Consider the following 21,558-nt stretch of genomic DNA (forward strand, 5'->3'; position numbering starts at 1 on the left):
CTTTGGACTGTTTTTAACCTCCAAATTTATTGGGAATTGCTGTATGGCCTATGGTCTGTATTGGTAAACACTACATGCATACTTGAAAAGATTTTGTGTTATGTTGTGTGGTATCTCCTATACATGTCTATTAGCTGGTTGATAGTGTTATTCGAGTCTACTATATTATTCTAATTTTCTGTCTACTTCTTCAATTAAACACTGAACAAGAAGTATTGAAATGTACCATCATGATTTTAAATTTATCTATTTCTCTTTTCAGTTCTGCAAATTTGCCCCGCTCATTATTAAGTGCATATATATTTTTAATTGTTGTATTTTCTTAGGTAGACTGTTTTAACTTCATGAAATGTTTCACTTTTTCTGCAGTAATATCCCTTGGCTAGAAGTTTATTTTGTCTTATACTGATTTAGCAACTCCAGTTGTCTTTTGCTTATGGTTTACATGTATATTGTTTTCTATCCTTGTACTTTCAACCTATATGTGTCCTTGCATTTAAAGGGAGAGCAATGGGCTGGGGGGATGCAGACAACTGTTACTGAACAACAATAAAAAAATAAATTAATAAAATAAAGTATGCCTCTTTTAGCAGGGGGATAAATAGTGATAGAGGGAGAGTTGATTTGGGGTGGTGAGCACACAATACAGTATATAGATGATGTGCTATGGAATTCTGCACCTGAAACCTGCATGATTTTGCTAACCAATGTCATCCCAATAAATTTAATAAAAAGGAAAAAATTAAAAAACAGTTGATTAACAACCTTTATTGCATTTGCAACCTTTAACCTGAAATAATACCATGTAACATTACATTCACAAGTTCTAGGGATAAGGACATAGACAAATCAGGGGCATTATTGTGCTTACCATATCTCCTCCTTTTGAAAGTATGTTTCTTATAGGCAGCACAGAGTAGAGTCTTGCTTTTTTAATGCAGTATCAGATTCTCTGCCTTTTATTTTGTGTTTAGTCCATTTACATTTAATAAAATTATACTGTAGATTTTAAGCCTTTCATTTTGTTGTTATTTTTGTTTTATCAGTATCTCTGTTTTTTCTCTACCCCTCTTTTCCTTGTTTCTTTTGTGTTGCAGATATGTTGCAGTGTATTATTGTAAATTTGTATTGACTTTTAAAAATATGTTTTAGGATATTTATAAAATATCTTAAAATCTATCTAGGATTCGTTTATTTTAGAAAAATTTACCCTTACTTAAAGACAGATGGCCATACATGTAACAGCTATGCACAAAAAGTTGTAAAATTGTCCTTGGTTTTACAGTGGTAAATTAAAAAAATTAAAATCCTCCCATCAAACAAAGTATGCAAGGATTTTTGTGTGTGGTTTTTTTTGGTTGTTTTTTTGTTGTTGTTAAACTGTGAGAGCAAAATAACTTACAGGAATATAATGATAAGAGCTGAATGAGCATGCCACCAGTGGAAAAACTAGGTGTCTTCTTCCCAGAACCAGTACTTTTCCCCATCCCATCTTTATTTGATGTTGATCAAAACATACCATTGCCATTTAATTTTAAAAATGCAAGTGTTTATGCACATACATCCAGTTGCTTTGTGTACAATGAAAGAATGGAGAAAGGGAAAATGAAAAAATAGAGGAAACTATATTGTAGTAATCAAGATGTGGTGGAACCAAACTGCACTTTTCTAATTGAGAATGTCTTCCTGGTCTGGAGGAACAGAGTTCTGGAGTAAAGTAGCGTGTTCCCTTTTTAGTAGACACCTCCTCTCTGCTGCTGGAACACATCGATTGTGTCTTCATCCTCCGTTTCCAACTGTGCAGGTGTGTCTGTTTCATTGATTGGCTTCCTGTCTAATCAGAACTCGATCTGCCTCATTGACAAACCCTGTTCTTCCCAATAGGCTTTCGTTAGTTTCCTAAGTGGTGTAGGATTCTTAATCTTAAACTGCACAACAGAACAATCTTGCCCTGCCACCTTCAAATTAACATGATCATTGTTCTCAGTCTTGACTTCTTTCTTGGGAATGTATTCTAAGCATATTAAAGAGAGATGTTTAGTTGGCCATGGTGAGCCCTGGAGTCTCCTCACCTGCTGCTTCACAAAAGAGGTACCAGGTCCGTGCCTAAGGAGCACACAAGCAGCACCAGGAGTGGTGGAAGAAGCTAGAAGAGTTTTTATTTCTCTGTTTGTGTTGCTAAATATTTACTCATTAAAATGACATTTTTCATTAACTATTTAAACAAATTTTCTTTCATTATTCAAACATAGTTATAGTACTATTTTGAAGTTTATAGAACTTCAACCCCTAGACCCACTTTAAACTAGTTTCTGTTAGTAGTTTTCCCCCGTTTTTCTATAACTTATACAAAAATTATATAAAAATTTTTAGTTTCAAAAGTAGACACTGTAGCAACCATGGGAATCTATTTTGCTCTTCTGAGGACTATTGGGTTTGTTTTAATTTTAATTTTAATTTTAATTTTATTTTTATTTTTATTTTTGTCTAACAGTCTGGAATTTGCTGGGACTCAAATTATGAAAACTGTCTTCATGTGGTATATGGTAAATGATGTCTGTGCTCAGATATTTTTTACTTTTAGTTGCTAAGTTTTTTATTTGTTTGTTTGTTTGTTTTTTCTGGTATCCTAGATGTCTCCACAGCTCAAGGGGAAAAAATTCCTATGACAAAAGGTGTGTGTGTGTGTGTGTGTGTGTGACTTATCTTGATTTTGCTTGATGAAATTCACAGGTGTAGGACTGGTACATGTTGAACATTTCTGCACCACACTGCCACATCAATGGACTTTTCCTTGCCAAGATGCCATGTTTTTACACATTCTTATCAGTCTTGCCTCCTCTTCCAGAACATGATGGTAATGGGTTTCAGGGTGTTTCAGAAACCATCCAGTCTACCCCAATCTACTTGTCCAAAGAAACAAGAGGTTATTCATTTTGACTCTGGAGAATTTTACTCATTTCGAAAAAGTTAATTCTGCCAACTCTGCCCTAGGTCTTCTCCTTTTGTTCTCTCTTATGGGGGGGTTTACCACACTTGGGGTGTTTATTTATTTATTGTAGGTCAATATAATCAGTATTTCCTACCATAATCAAAGATGGAATTGTTGGATTCTTTTCCTGACATCCTAAAACCAGAAATATGAAAACAATTAAAATGACATGGAAAAGATTGAAATAATAGCAAACATTTGCCTAATACAGCACAATTTTTAAGGCATTATCCAGTTTATTTTCTAATATGATCCATATAATATGTGGAATAGGTGTTATTATAATTACAATTTTACCAAAATAAGGCTAAATTTTCAAAGTCTCTTAAATAGCATTTATGACATGTAGCAATTAGATGCATATTCACAGGGTGCATGAGAATATGCTCCTGGGGGCTAAGCCATATTCCATTCAGCTTAATTCCCCTGGAACTTCGTCAAGGGCCCATATTTATTTTCACTACAAATTCAATGCTGTTTTTCTTTACACATTGTTTCTGTAGCTATAATATTGTAGGACTGATACAGATGATATGGAAAAGGTTAATTTTAGAATTCTAATTAACAATTCAATCTGAAAAATCTAACAATGAAAAACATTCTTATATTTTAAATTTACATTAAGTCCAAAACAGATACATTTACTTATAATTACACAGTTAAAAACTCACAAGTATTTATGTAATATGTAGTAAAATTTAAGCCAGAATATTAATTTTAGCTTATCATTATTTGACATATGAACATTAAGGAAAATATATAACAGAAATAATTCTATTTAATTATGTAGACAAAAGAAATATGACCAAAGGAAAAATATAAGTACATTAAAGAGAGATCACCAGGGCACCAAACCATGCTGAAATAATTTCCACTCTGTGTGGTTAGCATCTGCAAGCAACTTGTACATTATGGTTGGCGTTGATGCTCACAGTTAGCCAGCCAACCTTATAGTTGACACCATGAATGAACAGGCCAGTAGCAATACTCAGTTACAACAGGAGGGGCCATATAACCCACAAAAGGGACACTCCAGGAGCACCCGGCTCAGGTGATTAAGAAGATTGCACCACTAGGTCCCACGGAACACCTACTACATCAGGCCACCCAACCAAGACTGAAAGTCATAGCAGGTTTACCTAATGCATAGAAACAAACTCAAAGAGGCAGCCAAAATTGGGAGGCAAAAAAACATGCTCCAAATGAAAGAACAGGAGAAATCAGAAAAAGAGCTCAATGGAATAGAGGCCAGCAATTTACCAGATACAGAGTTCAAAAGAATGGTTATAAGGATGCTCAAGGAACTTAGTAAGAAGAACAGGGATCTCAGTGACAAATACAACAGTATGATCAATGATATAAAGACCATAAAAAGAGTCAGAAATAAGGAATACAATATCTGAAATGAAGAATTCACTAGAAAGAATGAACAACAGACTAGATGCAGCAGAGGATCAAATCAGCAATTTGGAAGACAGGATAGCATAGAACTCAATCAGAGAAGCAAAAAGAAAAAAATATTTTAAAGAATGAAGGTAGTTTAGGAACATTTGGGACAACATGATGCATACCAACATTCACATTATAGGGCTACCAGCAGGAGAAGAGAGCAATCAAAGGATGGAGAACCTATTTGAAGAAATAATGACCAAAACCTTCCCTAACCTAGTGAATGAACATACACATATGTTCAGGAAACTCAGGGAGTCCTAAACAAGATGAACCCAAAGACACCCACACCAAGACACATCATAATTAAAATGGCAAATATTAAAAACAAAGAGAGAATCTTAAAAGCAGCAAGAGAAAGACATGTAATTGTCTACAAGGTATCTTTTTTCAGACCATAAGACGCACCTAGGTTTAGGGGAGGAAAACAGGGGAAAAAATTTGAAGCAAAAAAATGTGGTAAAATATTTAATAACATAAATAACATAATATTTCACCAATGTAAATGTAAACAGAACCCAACAGCAGCATTAACAACCATTATTCCTCCCAAATTTGGCAGGGCGGGTGCGTCCTATAGTCTGAAAATTACAGTAACTCTCATGAGACTGTCAGCTCATTTCTCAACAGCAACATTTCAGGCCTGGAGGGACTGGCATATTTATTCAGAGGGATGAAAAGAAATGACCTACAACCAAGACTACTTTAAACAGCAAGGCTATCATTTAAAATTGAAGGAGAAATAAAGCACTTCAGATTAAAAAAACTTCAGAAATAAAGAACCAGATAAAAAAATGCTAAAGAAGTTTGTTACCACCAAACCAGTATTTCAAGGAATGTTAAAAGTCTTCTTGAAGAAGAAGAAGAATACTAGAGAAACATATTTAAAGATTAAAATGGCAATAAACACATACCTGCAAATAATCACTTTAAATGTAAATGGCTTAAGTGCTCCAATTAAAAGACGTAGCATATCTAAAATAAGAAAAGAAGACCCATATGTATGCCATCTACAAGAGATTTATCTCAGAGTGAAGGATACTCACAGCTAAAAAGGGATGAAGAGAGCTATTTCATGCAAATGGAAAGGAAAAAAAGCTGGGGCAGCAATACTTATATCTAACAAAATCGACTTTAAAATAAAAGCTACAGTAAGAGACAAAGAAAGATACTACAGAATGATAAAGGGAGAAATCCAACAAGAGGATATAACCCTTGTTATATCCAACATAGGAGCACCTAAATACATAAAGCATATCTTAATGAACATAATGGGAGAGATTCACAGTAATAAGTCATAGCGTTCAATTTTAACACCCAATTGTCATCAGTGGATAGATCTTCCAGACACAAAATCAACAAGGAAAAGGCAGCCTTAAATAACACACTGGGTCAGATGGATTTAACTGATGTCTCTAGAGCATTTCAGCCCAAAACAGTAGAATATACATTCTTTTCAAGAGTTCATGGAACATTTCCTAGGATAGGCCACATGTTAGAACACAAAACAAATCTCAATAATTTTAAGATTGGAATCATGTCAAGCATGTTCTCTGACCATAATGGCATGAAACTAGAAATGAATCACAATTAAAAACAGAAAACACCCAAAAACATGGAGGCTAAATAACATGTTACTAAATAGTAAATGGGTTAACCAAAGATCAAGGAAGAAATAAAAATACCCTAAAACAAATGAAAAGAAGATCACAACAACCCAAAATCTATGGGACACATTGAAAGTGGTCCTAAGAGAGAAATTTGTAGCATTACCGGCCATCCTCAAGAAACAAACAATAAAGTTGAGCCAAAAAAAATAAAAAATTAAAAGGCTGAGCCAAAAAAAACGGAAACAAACATCCACATAAACAATCTAACTTTACACTTAAAGAAACTAGAAAAAGAACAACAAACAAAGCCCAAAGTGAGTAGAAAAAAGGGAAATAATAAAGATCAGAGCAGAAATAAATGAAAATAGAATCTAAAAAATAAAATGATGCAAAAGATCAATGAAACCAAGAGCTGATTCTTGGAAAAGATAAGATTGACAAAACTTTAACTAGACTCATCAAGAAAAAAGAGAGAGAAACAATAATCAAAATCAGAAGTGAAAGAGTAACAACTGACACCAAAGAAATACAGTTTTAAGAAAATATTATGAACAACTATATGCCAACAAATTGGACAATCTGGAAGAAATGGGTGTATGCCTAGAAACATAAATCTCCCAAAACAGAATCTGGAAAAATCAGAACATCTGAATAGATCACTTACAACTATAGAAATTAAACAGTAATAAAATAATTCCCAACAAAAACAAAGTCCTGAACTGGATTACTTCTAAGGAGAATTATACCAAACATTCAAAGAAGAACTAAAACCTCTCCTTCCCAAACTATTTCAAAAAATTCAAGAGGAGGGAACACTTTGAAGCTCATTTTATGAAGCCAGCATTATCCTAATTCCAAAACCAGTTAAAGATGCAACAAAGAAAGAAAATTATAGGTCAATATCCCTGAAGAAGACAGATGCTAAAATCCTCAACAAAGTATTAGCAAACCAAATCCAGCAATATATTAAAAAGATCATACCATGATCAACTGGGATTTATTCTGGGGATGCAAGGTTGGTACAATATCTGCAATCAATAAATGTGTTACACCACATCAACAAAATGAATGGTATATACATAAATTACATGATTCTATCAATAGATGCAGAAAAGGCATTTGATAAAATCCAGCACCCATTTATGATAAAAACTGTCAGCAAAGTGGGAATAGAGGGAACACTGATGAATGTAATAAAGGCCATATATTACAAACCCACAGCCAACATCATACTCAATGGGAAAATACTAAAAGTGTTTCCCTAAAAATCAGGGGCAACACAGAGATGTCTACTTTTACAATTCTTATTCAACATAGTACTAAAAGTCCTAGTCACATCAGATGACAAGAAGGAATAAAAGGCATCCAAATTGGAAAAGAAGAAGTAAAACTCTCATTATTTACAGATATGATACTGTATATAAGAAACCCCAAAGATTCTACCAAAAACTGCTAGAACTCATAAATGAATTCAGTAAAGTAACAGAATACAAAGTTAATATCCAGAAATCAGTTGCAATTCTATACACCAATCATTTAACTCTCCATTCACAGGGAAGAGTTAACTTCCCTGTGAAGGGAAGGGAAACTAAGGGAACATTCCCATTCACAATTGCTTCAAAAAGAATAAAATACCTGAGAATACATTTAACTAAGTGTTAAAAGACCTATACTTGGAAAATTATAAAACAATGAAGAAATTGAAGAAGATACTAATAAGTGGAAGCATATGCTGTGTTCATGAATAAGAAAAATTAACATCAGTACAATTCCTACCAAGATACTAATGGCATATTTCACAGGACCAGAAGAAAAATTTCAAAAATTTATATGAAACCACAAAAGATTCTAATAGCCAAAGCAATTCTGAAAAAGAAAAACAAAGTTGGAGGAATTATGCTACCTGATATTAAACTATACTTTAAGCCCATAATAATCAAAACACCATGGTACTAGCATAAAAACAGACACATAGATCAATGGAACAGAATAGAGAGCCCAGAAATAAACCCACCTTTATGGTCAATTAATCCTTGACAGAGGAGGCAAAAACAGACAGTGGCGTAAGAACAGTGTATTCAGTGAATGATGTTAGAAAATTGGACAAATAACTGCCAACAACAACAACAACAAAAGAAACTAGACCACATTCTTACACCATACACAAGAATAAACTCAAACTGGAATAAAGACTTAAATGTTAGACTAAAAACCATAAAAATCCTAGCAGACAACACAGACCATAAACTCTCAAACATTTCTCATACCAGTAATTTTTCAGATACATTTCCTCGGGCAAGGAAAACAAAAGGAAAAATAAACAATTTGGACTACGTCAAACAAAAACATTTTTTCCTCATTCTTTTTCTTTTTCTTTTTTATTGTTGCTCAAATACAGTTGTCTCCATTTTCTACCCACTGCTCCGCACTTGCACCACCAATCCCCACCTCCCACCCTCAGTCCTTCCCCTGTTGGCTTTGTCCATGTGTTTTTCATATATGTTCCTAGACAACCCTTCCCCTATTTCCCATCATCCCTTCTGCCCTCCCCATCTGGTTACTGTCAGTTTGTTCTTTATTTCAATGTCTTTGATTATATTTTGCTTGCTTGTTTGTTTTGTTGATTAAGTTCCGCTTACAGGTGAGATCATATAGTATTTGTCTCTCACGGCCTGGCTTATTTGACTTAGCATAATGCTCTCCAGATCCATCCAGGCTCTTGTGAAGGGTAGGAGCTCCTTCATTCTTTCTGCTGTGTAGTATTCCATTGTGTAGATGTACCACAGTTTTTTTGATCCACTCCTTTACTGATGGGCACTTAGGTTGCTTCCAACACTTGTGCTGCTATGAACATTGGGGTGCATAGGTTTTTTTGAATTGGTGTTTCAGGATTCTTAGGGTATAATCCCAGTAGTGGAATTACAGGGTCAAAAGGCAGTTCCATTTTTAGGTTTTTGAGGTAATTCCATAGTGTTTTTGACAGAGGCTTTACCAGTCTGCATTCCAACCAACAGTGTACTAGGGGGTCCCTTTTCTCCACAGCTTTGCCAGCACTTGTTATTTGTTGATTTGTTCATAATGGCCATTCTCACCAGTGTGAAGTGGTATCTCATGGAAGTTTTTGCCCAGAAAAGGAAACCATCAACAAAATGAAAATACAGCCCACTGAATGGGAGAACATGCCACAGGTGATACATCTGATAAGGGGTTAATATCCAAAGTTTGTAAAAAACTTACACAACTCAACACCAAACAAACAACCCTTACAATAAAATGAAAAAGTGAGCAAATGAGTTGAATAGACACTTCTCCAAAGAGGACATAGAGATGACCAATAGACATATGAAAAGATGCTCAACATCACTAATCATTAAAGAAATGCAAATTAAAACCACAATGAGATATCACTTTACACCTGTCAATAAATCAATAAACAGCAACCGCTGGCAAAGTTGTGGAGAAAAGGGAACTCTGTTGGTAGGAATGCAGACTGGTGCAGCTGCTGTAGAAAGCAGTATAGAGCTACCTCAAAAAATTAAAATGGAACTGCCTTATGACCCACTGATTTGACTTCTGGGAATTTATCTGAAGAAAACAAAGACACTAATTTGAAAGAATACATGCACTACCATGTTCACTGCAGTGTTGCTTACAACAGCCAAGGTTTGGAAGCAGCCAAAGTGCCCATCACGGGTAAAAAATGAGTGGGTAAAAAAGCGATGGTACATTTGCACAATGGGATAGTACTTTGTGGTAAAAAAGAAAGAAATCTTACCTTTTGTGACAGCATGGATGGACTTGGAGAGGATTATGCTAAGTGAAATAAGCCAGAGAGCCCTGGCTGGTGTAGCTCAGTGGATTGAGTGCAGGCTGCGAACCAAAGTGTCACAGGTTCGATTCCCAGTCAGGGCACATGCCTGGGTTGCAGGCCATGACCCCCAGCAACCACACATTGCTGTTTCTTCCTCTCTCTCTCTTTTCCTTCCCTCTCTAAAAATAAATAAATAAATAAATAAATAAAGTATTTTAAAAAAGAAAGAAGCCAGAGAAAGACAAATACCATATGATTTCACTTATATGTGAATCCAATTAACAAAATAAACTACTGAACAAAATAGAAACAGACTCATAGATACAGGCACCAGGCTGAAAACTGTCAGAGGGAAGGGCTTTGGGAGAAGGGGCACTGGGTGAAAAGGGTGAAGGGATTAAGCAAAAAAAAAAAGAAAAGAAAGAAAGAAAGAAAAAGAAAAAGAAAAAAATTTATGAAAACATCATAGTCAGTTCTTTGGCAGTGGAAACTGTTTTGATGACAAATAAAACAAGGTTTTTATTAACAATAATAATTACTATAATTTATTGAATACATATTTTGTAATAGGCACATAATTAGATGTTTTATGTTTATTACCCTTTTTGAGTAATTAGCTAAAAAAGAAGCTTTATAATACTGTTCCAAATGTGATTAATACATTTGAAAAGTGGCTATCAATTTGCTGAATTCTGTATGCATTAGGAACTCAAAAAATGTTGATTTGCTAGTAAGTAAATGTAAGAAATTCCAAAATCTCATTAGTCTAGCTCTGAGAGCTAAAAACAAAGACAGTAAATAATTGTATATTATCTTGTCCACTTTTATAATGATTCAAAAAAAGGGTGATGTCTCCTTTAAGAAACAGTGCCATTCCAAGTGTGTCTGAAGAGCAAACCTAGCCTTTTTAGAACATGACTCTGTAATGTGTTCATCTGTGTTAACGTGATGAAAAAGACCGAAGACCAAACAATGTCCAACAGGAATAGATTAATAGTTCTCTTGAGCTCCATTGGAATCAGTTCCTGCCCAAAGCAATGACCTATGCCTTAATTATAAAAGTAAAAGCTTGTTGAGTCTAGCTGAGCTGGGAAAGTGAAATCCATGATTCAGGTTCACTTGGGGAAACCATAAAAATGAGCATGTGCTCACGGACTTGACTCATTAATTTTGGCAAAGTTTTCACTTAAATCAGCGGCCATATACAAAAATAGAAATATATAAGCTAACAGTGCGACTGCATAGACCATAAGTGGTATTTGGTGTTTAAACAGTAGCTCTACTGAATTTAACACACTCATATGGGGATGCTGACAAAGTAAAACAAGAAAAAAACTTTGTGATATAAGTGATCATTTCTTTGATACCAGTCATAATTTTTAAATGAGTAAGGAGAATTTGATTATAAATTTGTTAATATGGTACATAAATGATTAAGAAAAAATCATTATAGCTACTATTGAAGAGAGTTCATGAAATATTTTTAATGAGATTCATTTTTTAAAAATATTTTATTGGTTGAATCAGTTTGGATTCTAGACATAGTTGCCCATGCCCAAATGCACTAGCATTTTCCATGTCAAAATATTTTTTTTCCTGAAACTACCTAACTATTAGCAGCTGTCTATGTGAGAATAGAGGGAGGATTGTTTTCACTTCACTCAAAGATTAATGATATTTTACAGCTTCAAAAGAAGTTTTCAGTTCTGGCTTTATGACAGGCACCTCCTTCTTGTCTCCTTTAATTTTATTGACACTCTTTCAACATAATTATTTATTCTGTGGCATATCAAAATAGTCTACAAAGCAAAAGTTTTTATTGGAAATACAATTTTGCTTGCTCTTAAATCTGCACAAGTACACTGCTCTCTTTCTCTCATTTACCAAGTAGCATTGTAATCATTCCAATCACTGCTTTTTGGTTTTGCTTAAATATTTAATGACGGTTAATGGAGATATGGAAAAGTGGTGAAAGAGAGAGTTGAATTTATTCTATTTTTTTCCTGGTTGCAGATTTTTTTGGTGAGAGAGAGGTAGTAAAATTTCAATGGTATGAATTAAGTTGTGAAGTGGTAAAATTATACACAAGTGTAATCATCTGACTTGTTATTAGAGCTAGAACAAGGGTAGCATGAGGCTTATAAACCTATATGGGAAATCAGCATGACCTTTGCCAGCCCTGGCCTGCTTCTGATCACTCACTTTTACTTCACTTCAAAATCTTTGTGTTTGCTGGTCACTTTTTCACTTTGTGTGTAATTCCAGCAGGACACATTCCAGATTCTGAGAATTAAACTTACACACACACACACACACACACACACACCAATCTAAATCCCAGAAAGCTATTGTGGTTGTTGACAATCCCATTCTAAACTTACACATGGAGAAGCAGAAGACCCAATCTAGCCAACATAACATTGGAGGAGAAGATAAAGTGAGCAGACTGACACTACCCGACTTTAAGACTTACTTGAAAGCTCCAGTAATCAAGACAGTGTGGTATTAGAAAAGGAACAGACAAGTATATCAATGGTACAGGATAGAAAGCCCAGAAATAAACACACATAAATATAGTAACTGAATTTTGACAAAGGAGCAAAGACTATACAAGGAAGAGGATACTCTTTTCAATGAATGCTGCTGGAACAAATGGACATCCACATGCCAAAGGGGGAAAGAAAAGAATCTAGACACAGATATTACACCTTCACAAAAATTAACTCAAAATGGATTGTACCTAAATATAAAATACAAGATGTTAAACTCCTAGAAAATCAATACACCAGTTTAACTGAAATTTAGAAAATATTTCGGAATGTGTTGACTAAACAAAGGAGAATTTACAAAAAATTCTATGTAATACAAAAATTTTAAGCAAATACATACAAATGGCACTTAGAGAAATTACAAAAACAAGAGTCTTATGGTAATTTTTTTATCAAGCAAAAAAAGGGCCCACTTATAAAGAACTCAGAAAAGATACTTCCTGGTGATAGTATTGCATACACTGTTACTGTATTTTAAGAGTTTTAATTCTGATGGGCTGAATACAAGAGTTTACCTGGCTCATACATTTGCTCTATAAAGATGAAAACACCAAGCAATCTTCAGTATGAACCATCAGTATAATCACTGTCTTGCAGATCCTGTTCTTGGATATTATGGTAGGGCCTGTTGGAGACCAAGTGTTCCATATTCATTCTAGATTCCTCCACCATTCCCTCCTGCTTCTTAAGAACATTACTCCTGCAATTACCTGGCACCCATATGGTCCTCAGTCTCTTCCCTCTCAACTCATTTATATCAGCCTACAAACATACCTTTGTATCTCCATTTGGAGTGGAAAACATCACTGCCGTACTCCTTTTCAAGAACATCATGTTCCAGCGCGGGCTGGGAACCAAAGTGTCCCAGGTTCAATTCCCAGCCAGGGTACATGCCTGGGTTGCAGGCCATAACCCCCAGCAACCGCACATTGATGTTTCTCTCTCTCTCTCTCTCTCTCTCTCTCTCCCCCCCCTTCTGTCTCTAAAATAAATAAATAAAATCTTTAAAAAAAAAGAAATAGGAGAAAGTCAATAATTTAAAAAAAAAAAGAACATCATGTTCCATTATTCTGCTCCACTTCAGAGCCTAATTTCTTGAAAAACTTAAATATTGTCAATGGCTCTTCTATTTTTCTCTCAAACTCTTCCATAAGGATTCTGGTCTTACCACTCCACTGACACAACTCCTGTGAGTTGCTGGAGAGTTCTATACTGCCAGATCCAAGCATATCATCTTCATCAACAATGCTCACATAGCTGAGCCCTTCTCCCTTCTTAAAAAATGTTCTTCTTTGGTTTCTATGACAACACATTTTCTTGCCTTTGTTCTACTCTTAGTAGACATTCCTTCTTTGTCTTCTTGATTGGCTCCTCTTTCTTATCTAACTTTGGTGTGTCCCAGAGCTTGGTCTCAGGTCCCTTTTGTTCTCTGTATGTCTCCCTAGATCATACAATGACTCATTCTAACAGCATGAAATGCCATTAGTTTGTTGATGATTCTCAAATCTTCCCCTTAAACTCCAGATATATCCGCCAATGTCTATTTGATATCTCTGCTAGATGTCCACAGGCATCTCAAACTTAACACACCGCCTTCCTTCCAAAACGACTCCTTGTACAGTGTTACTTCACCCACGACAGTCCATGCCACTGTGTAAGCCTAAAACCCAGGTGTCCCCTTCATCCTCCGCTTCTTGTATCCAAACTGTTACAAGTCACGTGACCTCAATCTCCAAAATGTGTCCTAAATCTGTCTACTTACCTTCCCATCTTTACTAGCAACACCCCAATCCAAGTCACCATTACCTCTCACTGCAAACTATGACAATACTCACCTAAGTGGATATCAAGCTTCTATCATCACCCTCCTTAATCCATTCTCAACCCAGCATCCAGTTGTCAAGTCCCCATGTAAGCCCCTTAAGTACCCTAGTACTTAAAGAAAATTCCTGCTCTCTGCCCTAACAAGAGTAGATTATCTGCCCTCTGCTTACATCTCTGCTCTCATTTCCTATTCTCTCCACCTTACCAGCTACATACACATGCTTTATTTTTTCCCCTCAACATGTTAAATGTGTTTCTCCCTTAGACTTTTGTAGTAGCCATGCCTATCTGCTGTGAATATCCATCTCCTCAATTTTAGCATAGCTGGCTCCATTTTATCAGTCAGGTCTCATCTTAAATGTCATCTTCTCTGAGGTAGTCTCTATAGGTGCCCAGTCTAAATTAGAGCACCTTGTTGACAGAATTATTTTCTCATTTTTAAAGTAGCAGCTGCTTAGATAATACCTCTATGTAATCCCACTGCATTGCCTTTTTAAGAAAATAATTGACATGTGTTCTGAAAAACAACAGAGCTAGGCAGAGAATAAAGTGATACAGGTGGATTTTAATTAGGAATTATTACAGTATGGGAAAAGAGACCTCATTATAGATCTGGGCTCAATTCCTAATTTAGCAAGGAAAAATGTGGATTTATAAGCAAAAACCAGGGTTGGTGTGGGAAGAGGCAGATGAAAAATTACTAACAGGAAACATCCAGATTAAAAGGGGGTTTCTGATTAAACCATCTTGACAGGATTCTTTCCAAAGGTATGCCAAGACGGTGAGATATCACCTAGGGGATAGTGAGGATAAGAAATTGTTTATATGTCAAGATAGAGACTCTGGCTAAACTGACTCTGCAGGATTCTTGCCAAAACTGTGATCTTGAAGACATGCCCAAGGATGGAGCCTAGTCAGGCTCTGAGGAGCCTGTATAGAGTTTGGCCAATGAGTCTTTGTCGGTTGCAATACAGTTGACCCTTGAACAATGTAGGGGTTAGGGGTACTGTCCATGCCCTTCATCCAGTGCAGTTGAAAATCTTCATATAACTTTAGAATCTCCCCAAAACTAACTACAATTGTCTCTCACTATCCATGGGAGATTGGTTCCAGGATCCCCACAGACACTAAAATCTGTAGGTGCCAATGTCCCTTATCTAAAATGGTATAGAATGATGCATACAGTCAGCCCCCTGCACCCATGGATTCATAATTACAGACTGGTGTGATACTCAGGATATGGAGGGGCGATGGCTATGGAAAATATCTACATCTAAGTGGACCTACATAGGTCAAGCTCATGTTGTTCAAGGGCCAACTGTGTATCTAAAATGTAAAATTGATTGTTTGTTTACCTCTGTAATTATTTGGGCTGCCTAGCTGTAAATACAATTGCATGACGTCCTTTGCATTAAAGAGGAGGACATACAGAGGATCCAGAGACACGTGAAAAGATGCTCAATATTACTAGCTATCAGAAAGATGCAAATTAAAACCACAATGAGATACCACTTTACACCAGTCAGAATGGCCATCATAAACAAAGCAACAAACAACAAGTGTTGGAGAGGTTGTGGAGAAAAGGGGACCCTAGTGCACTGCTGGTGGGATTGCAGACTGGTACAACCACTATGGAAAACAGTATGAAATTTTCTCAGAAAACTAAAAATGAATCTGCCTTTTGACCCAGCAATTCCACTGCTAGGATTATATCCTAAGAACCCTGAAACATCAGTCCAAAAGAACCTATGCACCCCAATGTTCATAGCAGCACAATTTACAATAGACAAATGTTGGAAGCAACCTAGGTGCCCATCAGTAAGTGAATGGAGCAAAAAACTATGGCACATTTACACAATGGAATTCTATGCAGCAGAAAGAAAGAAGGAGCTCCCACCCTTTGCAACAGCATGGATGCAACTGGAAAGCATTATGCTAAGTGAAATAAGCCAGGCAGTGAAAGACAAATACCATATGATCTCAGCTTTAACAGGAACCTAAACAACAAAACAAAGAAACAAGCAAAATATAACCAAAGATACTGAAACAGAGAACAGACTGACAGTGTTCAGAAGGGAGAGAAGAGGAAATTTCAGGGGAATTTCAGGGGAATTTCATGGGAAAAGGGGAAGGGTTTACAGGAACAAGCATAAAGGACACATGGAGGGAGGAGGGGAGGGCTGGGTGCGTGGGCTGGGATGGGAGTAAAAGATAGAAAAATGTACTGCAACAACAATTAAAATACAATAAAAAAAGAGTGTGTTCATTCTTTTTAATGGATTAACTTCTTAAATTAAAAACACTGTTTTCCCATTGTAGAATAGTATCTCAGATATTAAATTCTGACCAATAAAGGATGTTAGCATTGGTTTCACAGGTGTTTACTGCTAGTAAACACCTGTGAAACCTTCTCCCATGGGAAATTTATCCTTTATTTTGTACCAAAATACTGAAAACTATTTACTTCAATTTTCAAAAAGCTGATCACAAAAAAACTTATATAGAATCAACTCAGGAAAGCAAATGTATAATAGCAACTAATTACTTTCTATTTATGCTCATTTATTTTTGGTCAGACTTATGAATATCACACTTTCAACCGATGTATCTGTTGTTCAACACTTTGGAAACGGAAAGATAAGATTTCCCACACAAAATAGGTTCCTTTAAAAATTTAAATATCTAACACTTGAATGTACATTGTTTTATTGGTTCTTTAGGAAACAGTTATTGTATTGACCAGATTCAGCTGGGTAATACCTAGTAACAATGCCCCCGAATCCTGGCAATGTGTGGGACAAAGCTTGTTTGTCTTTCCCTCTCACTTTCGCATGGTAGCTCCAGCAGCTGCTGCACATCATCCTTGCTCTGGAACCCTGGCTGATGGAATCCCCATCATTCTATAATATTGCCAGTTGCTGCCTCAGGAGGAAGACACAGTAACAAATGGCACTCTAATTTTTAAAAAAACTTCTGTCCCAAAGTGACACACATCACTGACCCAGCTCATTTCCCAAAGCAAGTATGACTACGTGGCCTAACATTAAAGGGAAAGGAGAGAACATGTCTGCCATGAGCTCAGAAGACCCACCACCCTGGTAAACAGCCCTAATGACACCCACAGCAATAACATGTAAAACTAGCAAAGGATCATGTATAACCGATTAAATTAACAAGAATCCAGCCAATGGTACTTTGCCTGCATAATGTCAAGTATCAAAGAGCTTAGGGATCTGTTACATAGGTTTGGACTAGATGAGAATCATGTCTCTTTGACTTTATGAGTCTCCTGAACCCATTATTCCTTTCCATTTTTATTATCTTCATGGTATTTATTTTTTCACATGGGGTACTACAGTTGTCTGCTTGAATACATCTTCTCTATTATGGTCCATCCTGATTAATTATCTACAAACTTGCCTTCGTCATGTGATTCCCTTGCCAGCAAGCTAAACAAAAACAGAAGACAAGTAAAAATAAGTCAAACTCCTTAGTCTGACCTTCCAAGCCTTTTGCAATCTACCATCAATTTGCCTTTCACTCCTTATCACCCTGTAGAATCTATAATTGTAGCCACATCATTAGCTCACTTGCCCTCAAATATTTATCTTTTCCTGCATTGTTGCTAAAATAGTTTCATTGCTTAAATTCTCACTCTATTTCTGTATTTCTGAGAATTTAACCTATTCTTCAGGACATAAGTGAACTTCTAATTCTTCTATGAAATTGTATTCTATAAACAATTGCTTACCCAGCTGGTATAGCTCAGTGGACAGAGCACGGGCCTGGGAACCAAAGTGTCACTGGTTTGATTCCCAGTTGGGGCACATCCCAGTTGTAGGCCAGGACTCTAGTAGGGGATGTGCAAGAGGCAACCACACATTGATGTGCCTCTCCCTCTCTTTCTTCTTCTCTTCCCTCTAAAAATAAATACATAAATCTTTAAGAAAAGAAAACAGTTGCCAAGGAAGCTTGACATTGATCTCAGGCATGACTTTATAATACAATGCTTGCTTGCTTAGTTAATTAATTTTATCGAGTCCTTAATATGTTTCATGCAATGTGATAGTTGCATGTGTTAGATTTTCTAGCAGACATCTCGGACTAAAACCAGACTCTTGAGTTTTGCTCCCAAACCTGCTGCTCCTTTCCTTTTCTCCTAACTCCATTCACCCAGTTGTGTAGGTGAAAATCCCAGAGGACTCCTTGTCCTGCTTTTCCTCATACTCCATATCCAGTTATCAGCAAATCACCTTGAAAATATCCCAGTCCAATAACTTCTCACTACTTTCATTCCTACCACCCTAGTTTAAACCATCATTATCACTCTTTTTTGATTATGCAGCCTGCTAAATAGTCTTTCTGCTCCCACTTTTGAACTTCTTAGTCTATTTTCCAATATGTCAGATCATGATTTTGTTCATTCAAAATTACTTCGATGACTCCTTATCTTATAGTAAAATCCACAGCTTGTTCTATTATCCATATAGCAAAAAATGTTAGTCTTTTTCTATCTCTCAGACTTCATTCCCTTTTCCTCCCTTAAGTCCAGCCTCTTTGTTCCCTTTGTCCTGGTAGGCAGACCAAGTCCATACAGCCACAGGGCATTTGCACTGGCTTTTCCTTCTTCTTTGGCACACCCTTCATATAACTGCCTGGGTATATTCTACCCTTCATTCAGGTCTCTTCCACAGTGATGTCTTGTCATAGAGGCTTTCTCTGATGGCTCTAGAAAACAGTAGCTGTCATCACTATCTTCTTGAATCTTGTCTTGCTTTACTTGTCACGCAACTTATCACTATCTGTATTCTCCATATCTGATGTTTATTCTTGACTCTCTACCTCTCTCCACCACCAGTGGAACGCAAGCTGGATGAAAGCAGGGACTTTATTGCTGTTCATTGCTATAATGACAGTGATTAGAAAAATATCTGTAGATAGAGGGGAGCTTCCGGCCAAGAAGGAGGCATAGGTACATATGCTTCACTTCCTCTCACAACCAAAAAGAAGAAGAGTAAATAATTTAAAAACGGAAAACCACCAGAACTGCCAGAAAATCCAACTGTATGGAAGTCTGACAACCAAGGAGTTAAAGAAACTTTCATCCCAACTGGTAGGAGAGGTGGAGATGGGCTGCTATGACTACAAGGATGCGGGACAAGGAGGTGGCTGGCAGACCAGCAGGCGAGGGAGTGGCTAGTGGACCAGGGGGGCCAGGTGGTGGCTGGTGGACCTGGCAGGCAAGGGGGCAGCTGGAGGACCAGGATATCACACATTCACTGGAGAAGCCTAAAGGACCAACTGGGGAGCAAGGCAGACTGCACAACCCAGGGTTCCAGCACAAGGAAATAAAACCTCAAAACCTCTTACTGAAAAAACCTGTGGAAGTTGAATCATGGAAGAAACTCCCAGCCTCACAGGAGAGTTCACTGGACAGACCCACAGGGCCCTAGAATGTATATAAGCCCACCCACCCGGGAATCAGCACCTGAAGGACCCAATTTGCTTGTGCATAGTGGGGGAGTGACTGAAAGCCAGGGGAGAGTCGAATAAGCGCATTGGTCCCTCTCTGACTCTGCCCCCACAACCCAGTATTGTAGGTAGCCCTGCCCTGGTGAATACTTTAGGCTCTGCCTCTTACAATGTAACTGGTGGGCCAAGACAAAGAAATATGGCCCAGGTGGAAGAACATATAAAAGCTCCAAAAATAGAACTAAGTGATGAAGATATAGCCAACCTAGATGGAGAATTTAAGACACTGGTGATCAGGATGCTCACAGAGATGGTTAACTACAGTCACAAAATAGAGGAAAAAGTGAGGACCATGCAAAGTGAAATAAAGAAAAACATACAGGGAATCAACAGTGCAGGGAAGGAAATCAGGACTCAAATCAACAATTTGGAACAAAAAGAAGAAGTAAACATTCTACTGGAACAGAATGAAGAAACAAGAATTCAAAAAAATGAGGAGAAGATTAGGAAACTCTGGGATAGTTTTAAACATTCCAACATCTGAATCATAGGTATGCCAGAAGGAGAAGAGGAAGAGCAAGAAGTTGAAAAGTCATTTGAAAAAATAATGAAGGAAAACTTCCCCAATCTGGCAAAGGAACTAGACGTGCAAGTCCAAGAAGCTCAGAGAGTCACAAAGAAGTTGGATCCAAAGAGAAACACACCAAGGCACATCATAATTACATTACACAAGATTAAAGATAAGGAAGGAATCTTAAAAGCAGCAAGAGAAAAGGAGACAGTCACCTACAAAGGAGTGCCCATAAGACTATCAACTGATCTCTCAAAAGAGATCAGGCAAGAAGGGGCTGGAAAGAAGTATTCAAAATCATGAAAGGCAAGGACCTACATCCAAGATTACTCTATCCACAAAAGCTATCATTTAGAATGGAAGAACAGATAAAGTGTTTCCCAGATAAAGTAAAGTTACAGGAGCTCACCATCACCAAGCCCTTATATAAAATGTTAAAGGGACTTATGTAAGAAAAAGAAGATCAAAACTATAAACAGTAAAATGACAACAAAATCACAACTATCAACAACTGAACCTAAAAAAAAACAAACAAACCCCAAAACAACCTAAGCAAACAAGTAGAACAGGATCAGAATCAGAGAAGTGGAAATCACGTGGAGGGTTATCAGAGGGTTATCACATGGGGGGGAGAATGGGTGAAAAGGTACAGGAATAAGAAGTATAATTGGTAGGCACAAAACAGACAGGGAGAGGTTAAGGATAGTATGGGAAATGTAGACGCCGAAGAACTTATATGTATGACCCATGGACATGAACTAAGGTCGGGGGAATGCTGGAAGGTGGGGGTGCAGGTTGGAGGGGAATAAAGGAGAGAAAAAATGGGACAAATATAATATCACAATCAATAAAACATACTTAAAAAGAGAAAAACACCTGTAATAAAGTCATAGATCAATAGTTTTATTAAATGAATGAATGGATAAGGACAGTAATAACATATTAATGTTGCTCATATTATTGCATTTCTTTCTATATTTGATTTTCTTATATAATTCAGGAATGTTTCCAGTTTTTTAAACATGTGAGGTTTCCAAAAGCAACATATGTATATAAAATCAGAAAAATCTGTATGCCAGTATTTCCTAGATCTATGTCTTTTTTCCTTGTATTTCTTCTGACCAGAATGTATACTGTAAACTTTATGTAAATATTCCAGGCAATTATAGCTGGACCTGCATTGGATGGCCAAGACTATAGATGTTTTAATAAGAAAAAAAAAGTGCTAGTCTCTGTATCTGTAAGGTTGGTATGAAGATGAATAGAGATACTACATATAA

At 36.6% G+C, this 21,558-nt stretch overlaps 1 protein-coding gene across 1 annotated transcript; it reads right to left on the bottom strand.

The window, feature by feature from the left end:
* Window positions 1-1,669: 1,669 nt before the first annotated feature.
* Window positions 1,670-14,181, bottom strand: LOC114495100 (small ubiquitin-related modifier 2-like). The gene is made up of 3 exons (XM_028510249.2): window positions 14,174-14,181; window positions 1,868-2,106; window positions 1,670-1,810 (listed from the first exon to the last, which is right to left on the bottom strand). Exons 1-3 carry the CDS (start codon window positions 14,179-14,181, stop codon window positions 1,734-1,736), a joined length of 324 nt encoding a protein of 107 aa, XP_028366050.1. The 3' UTR covers window positions 1,670-1,733.
* Between the last annotated feature and the right edge of the window lie 7,377 nt (window positions 14,182-21,558).

This window comes from Phyllostomus discolor, chromosome 4 (genome assembly GCF_004126475.2).
Source record: "Phyllostomus discolor isolate MPI-MPIP mPhyDis1 chromosome 4, mPhyDis1.pri.v3, whole genome shotgun sequence".
Taxonomy (NCBI): Eukaryota; Metazoa; Chordata; class Mammalia; order Chiroptera; family Phyllostomidae; genus Phyllostomus; species Phyllostomus discolor.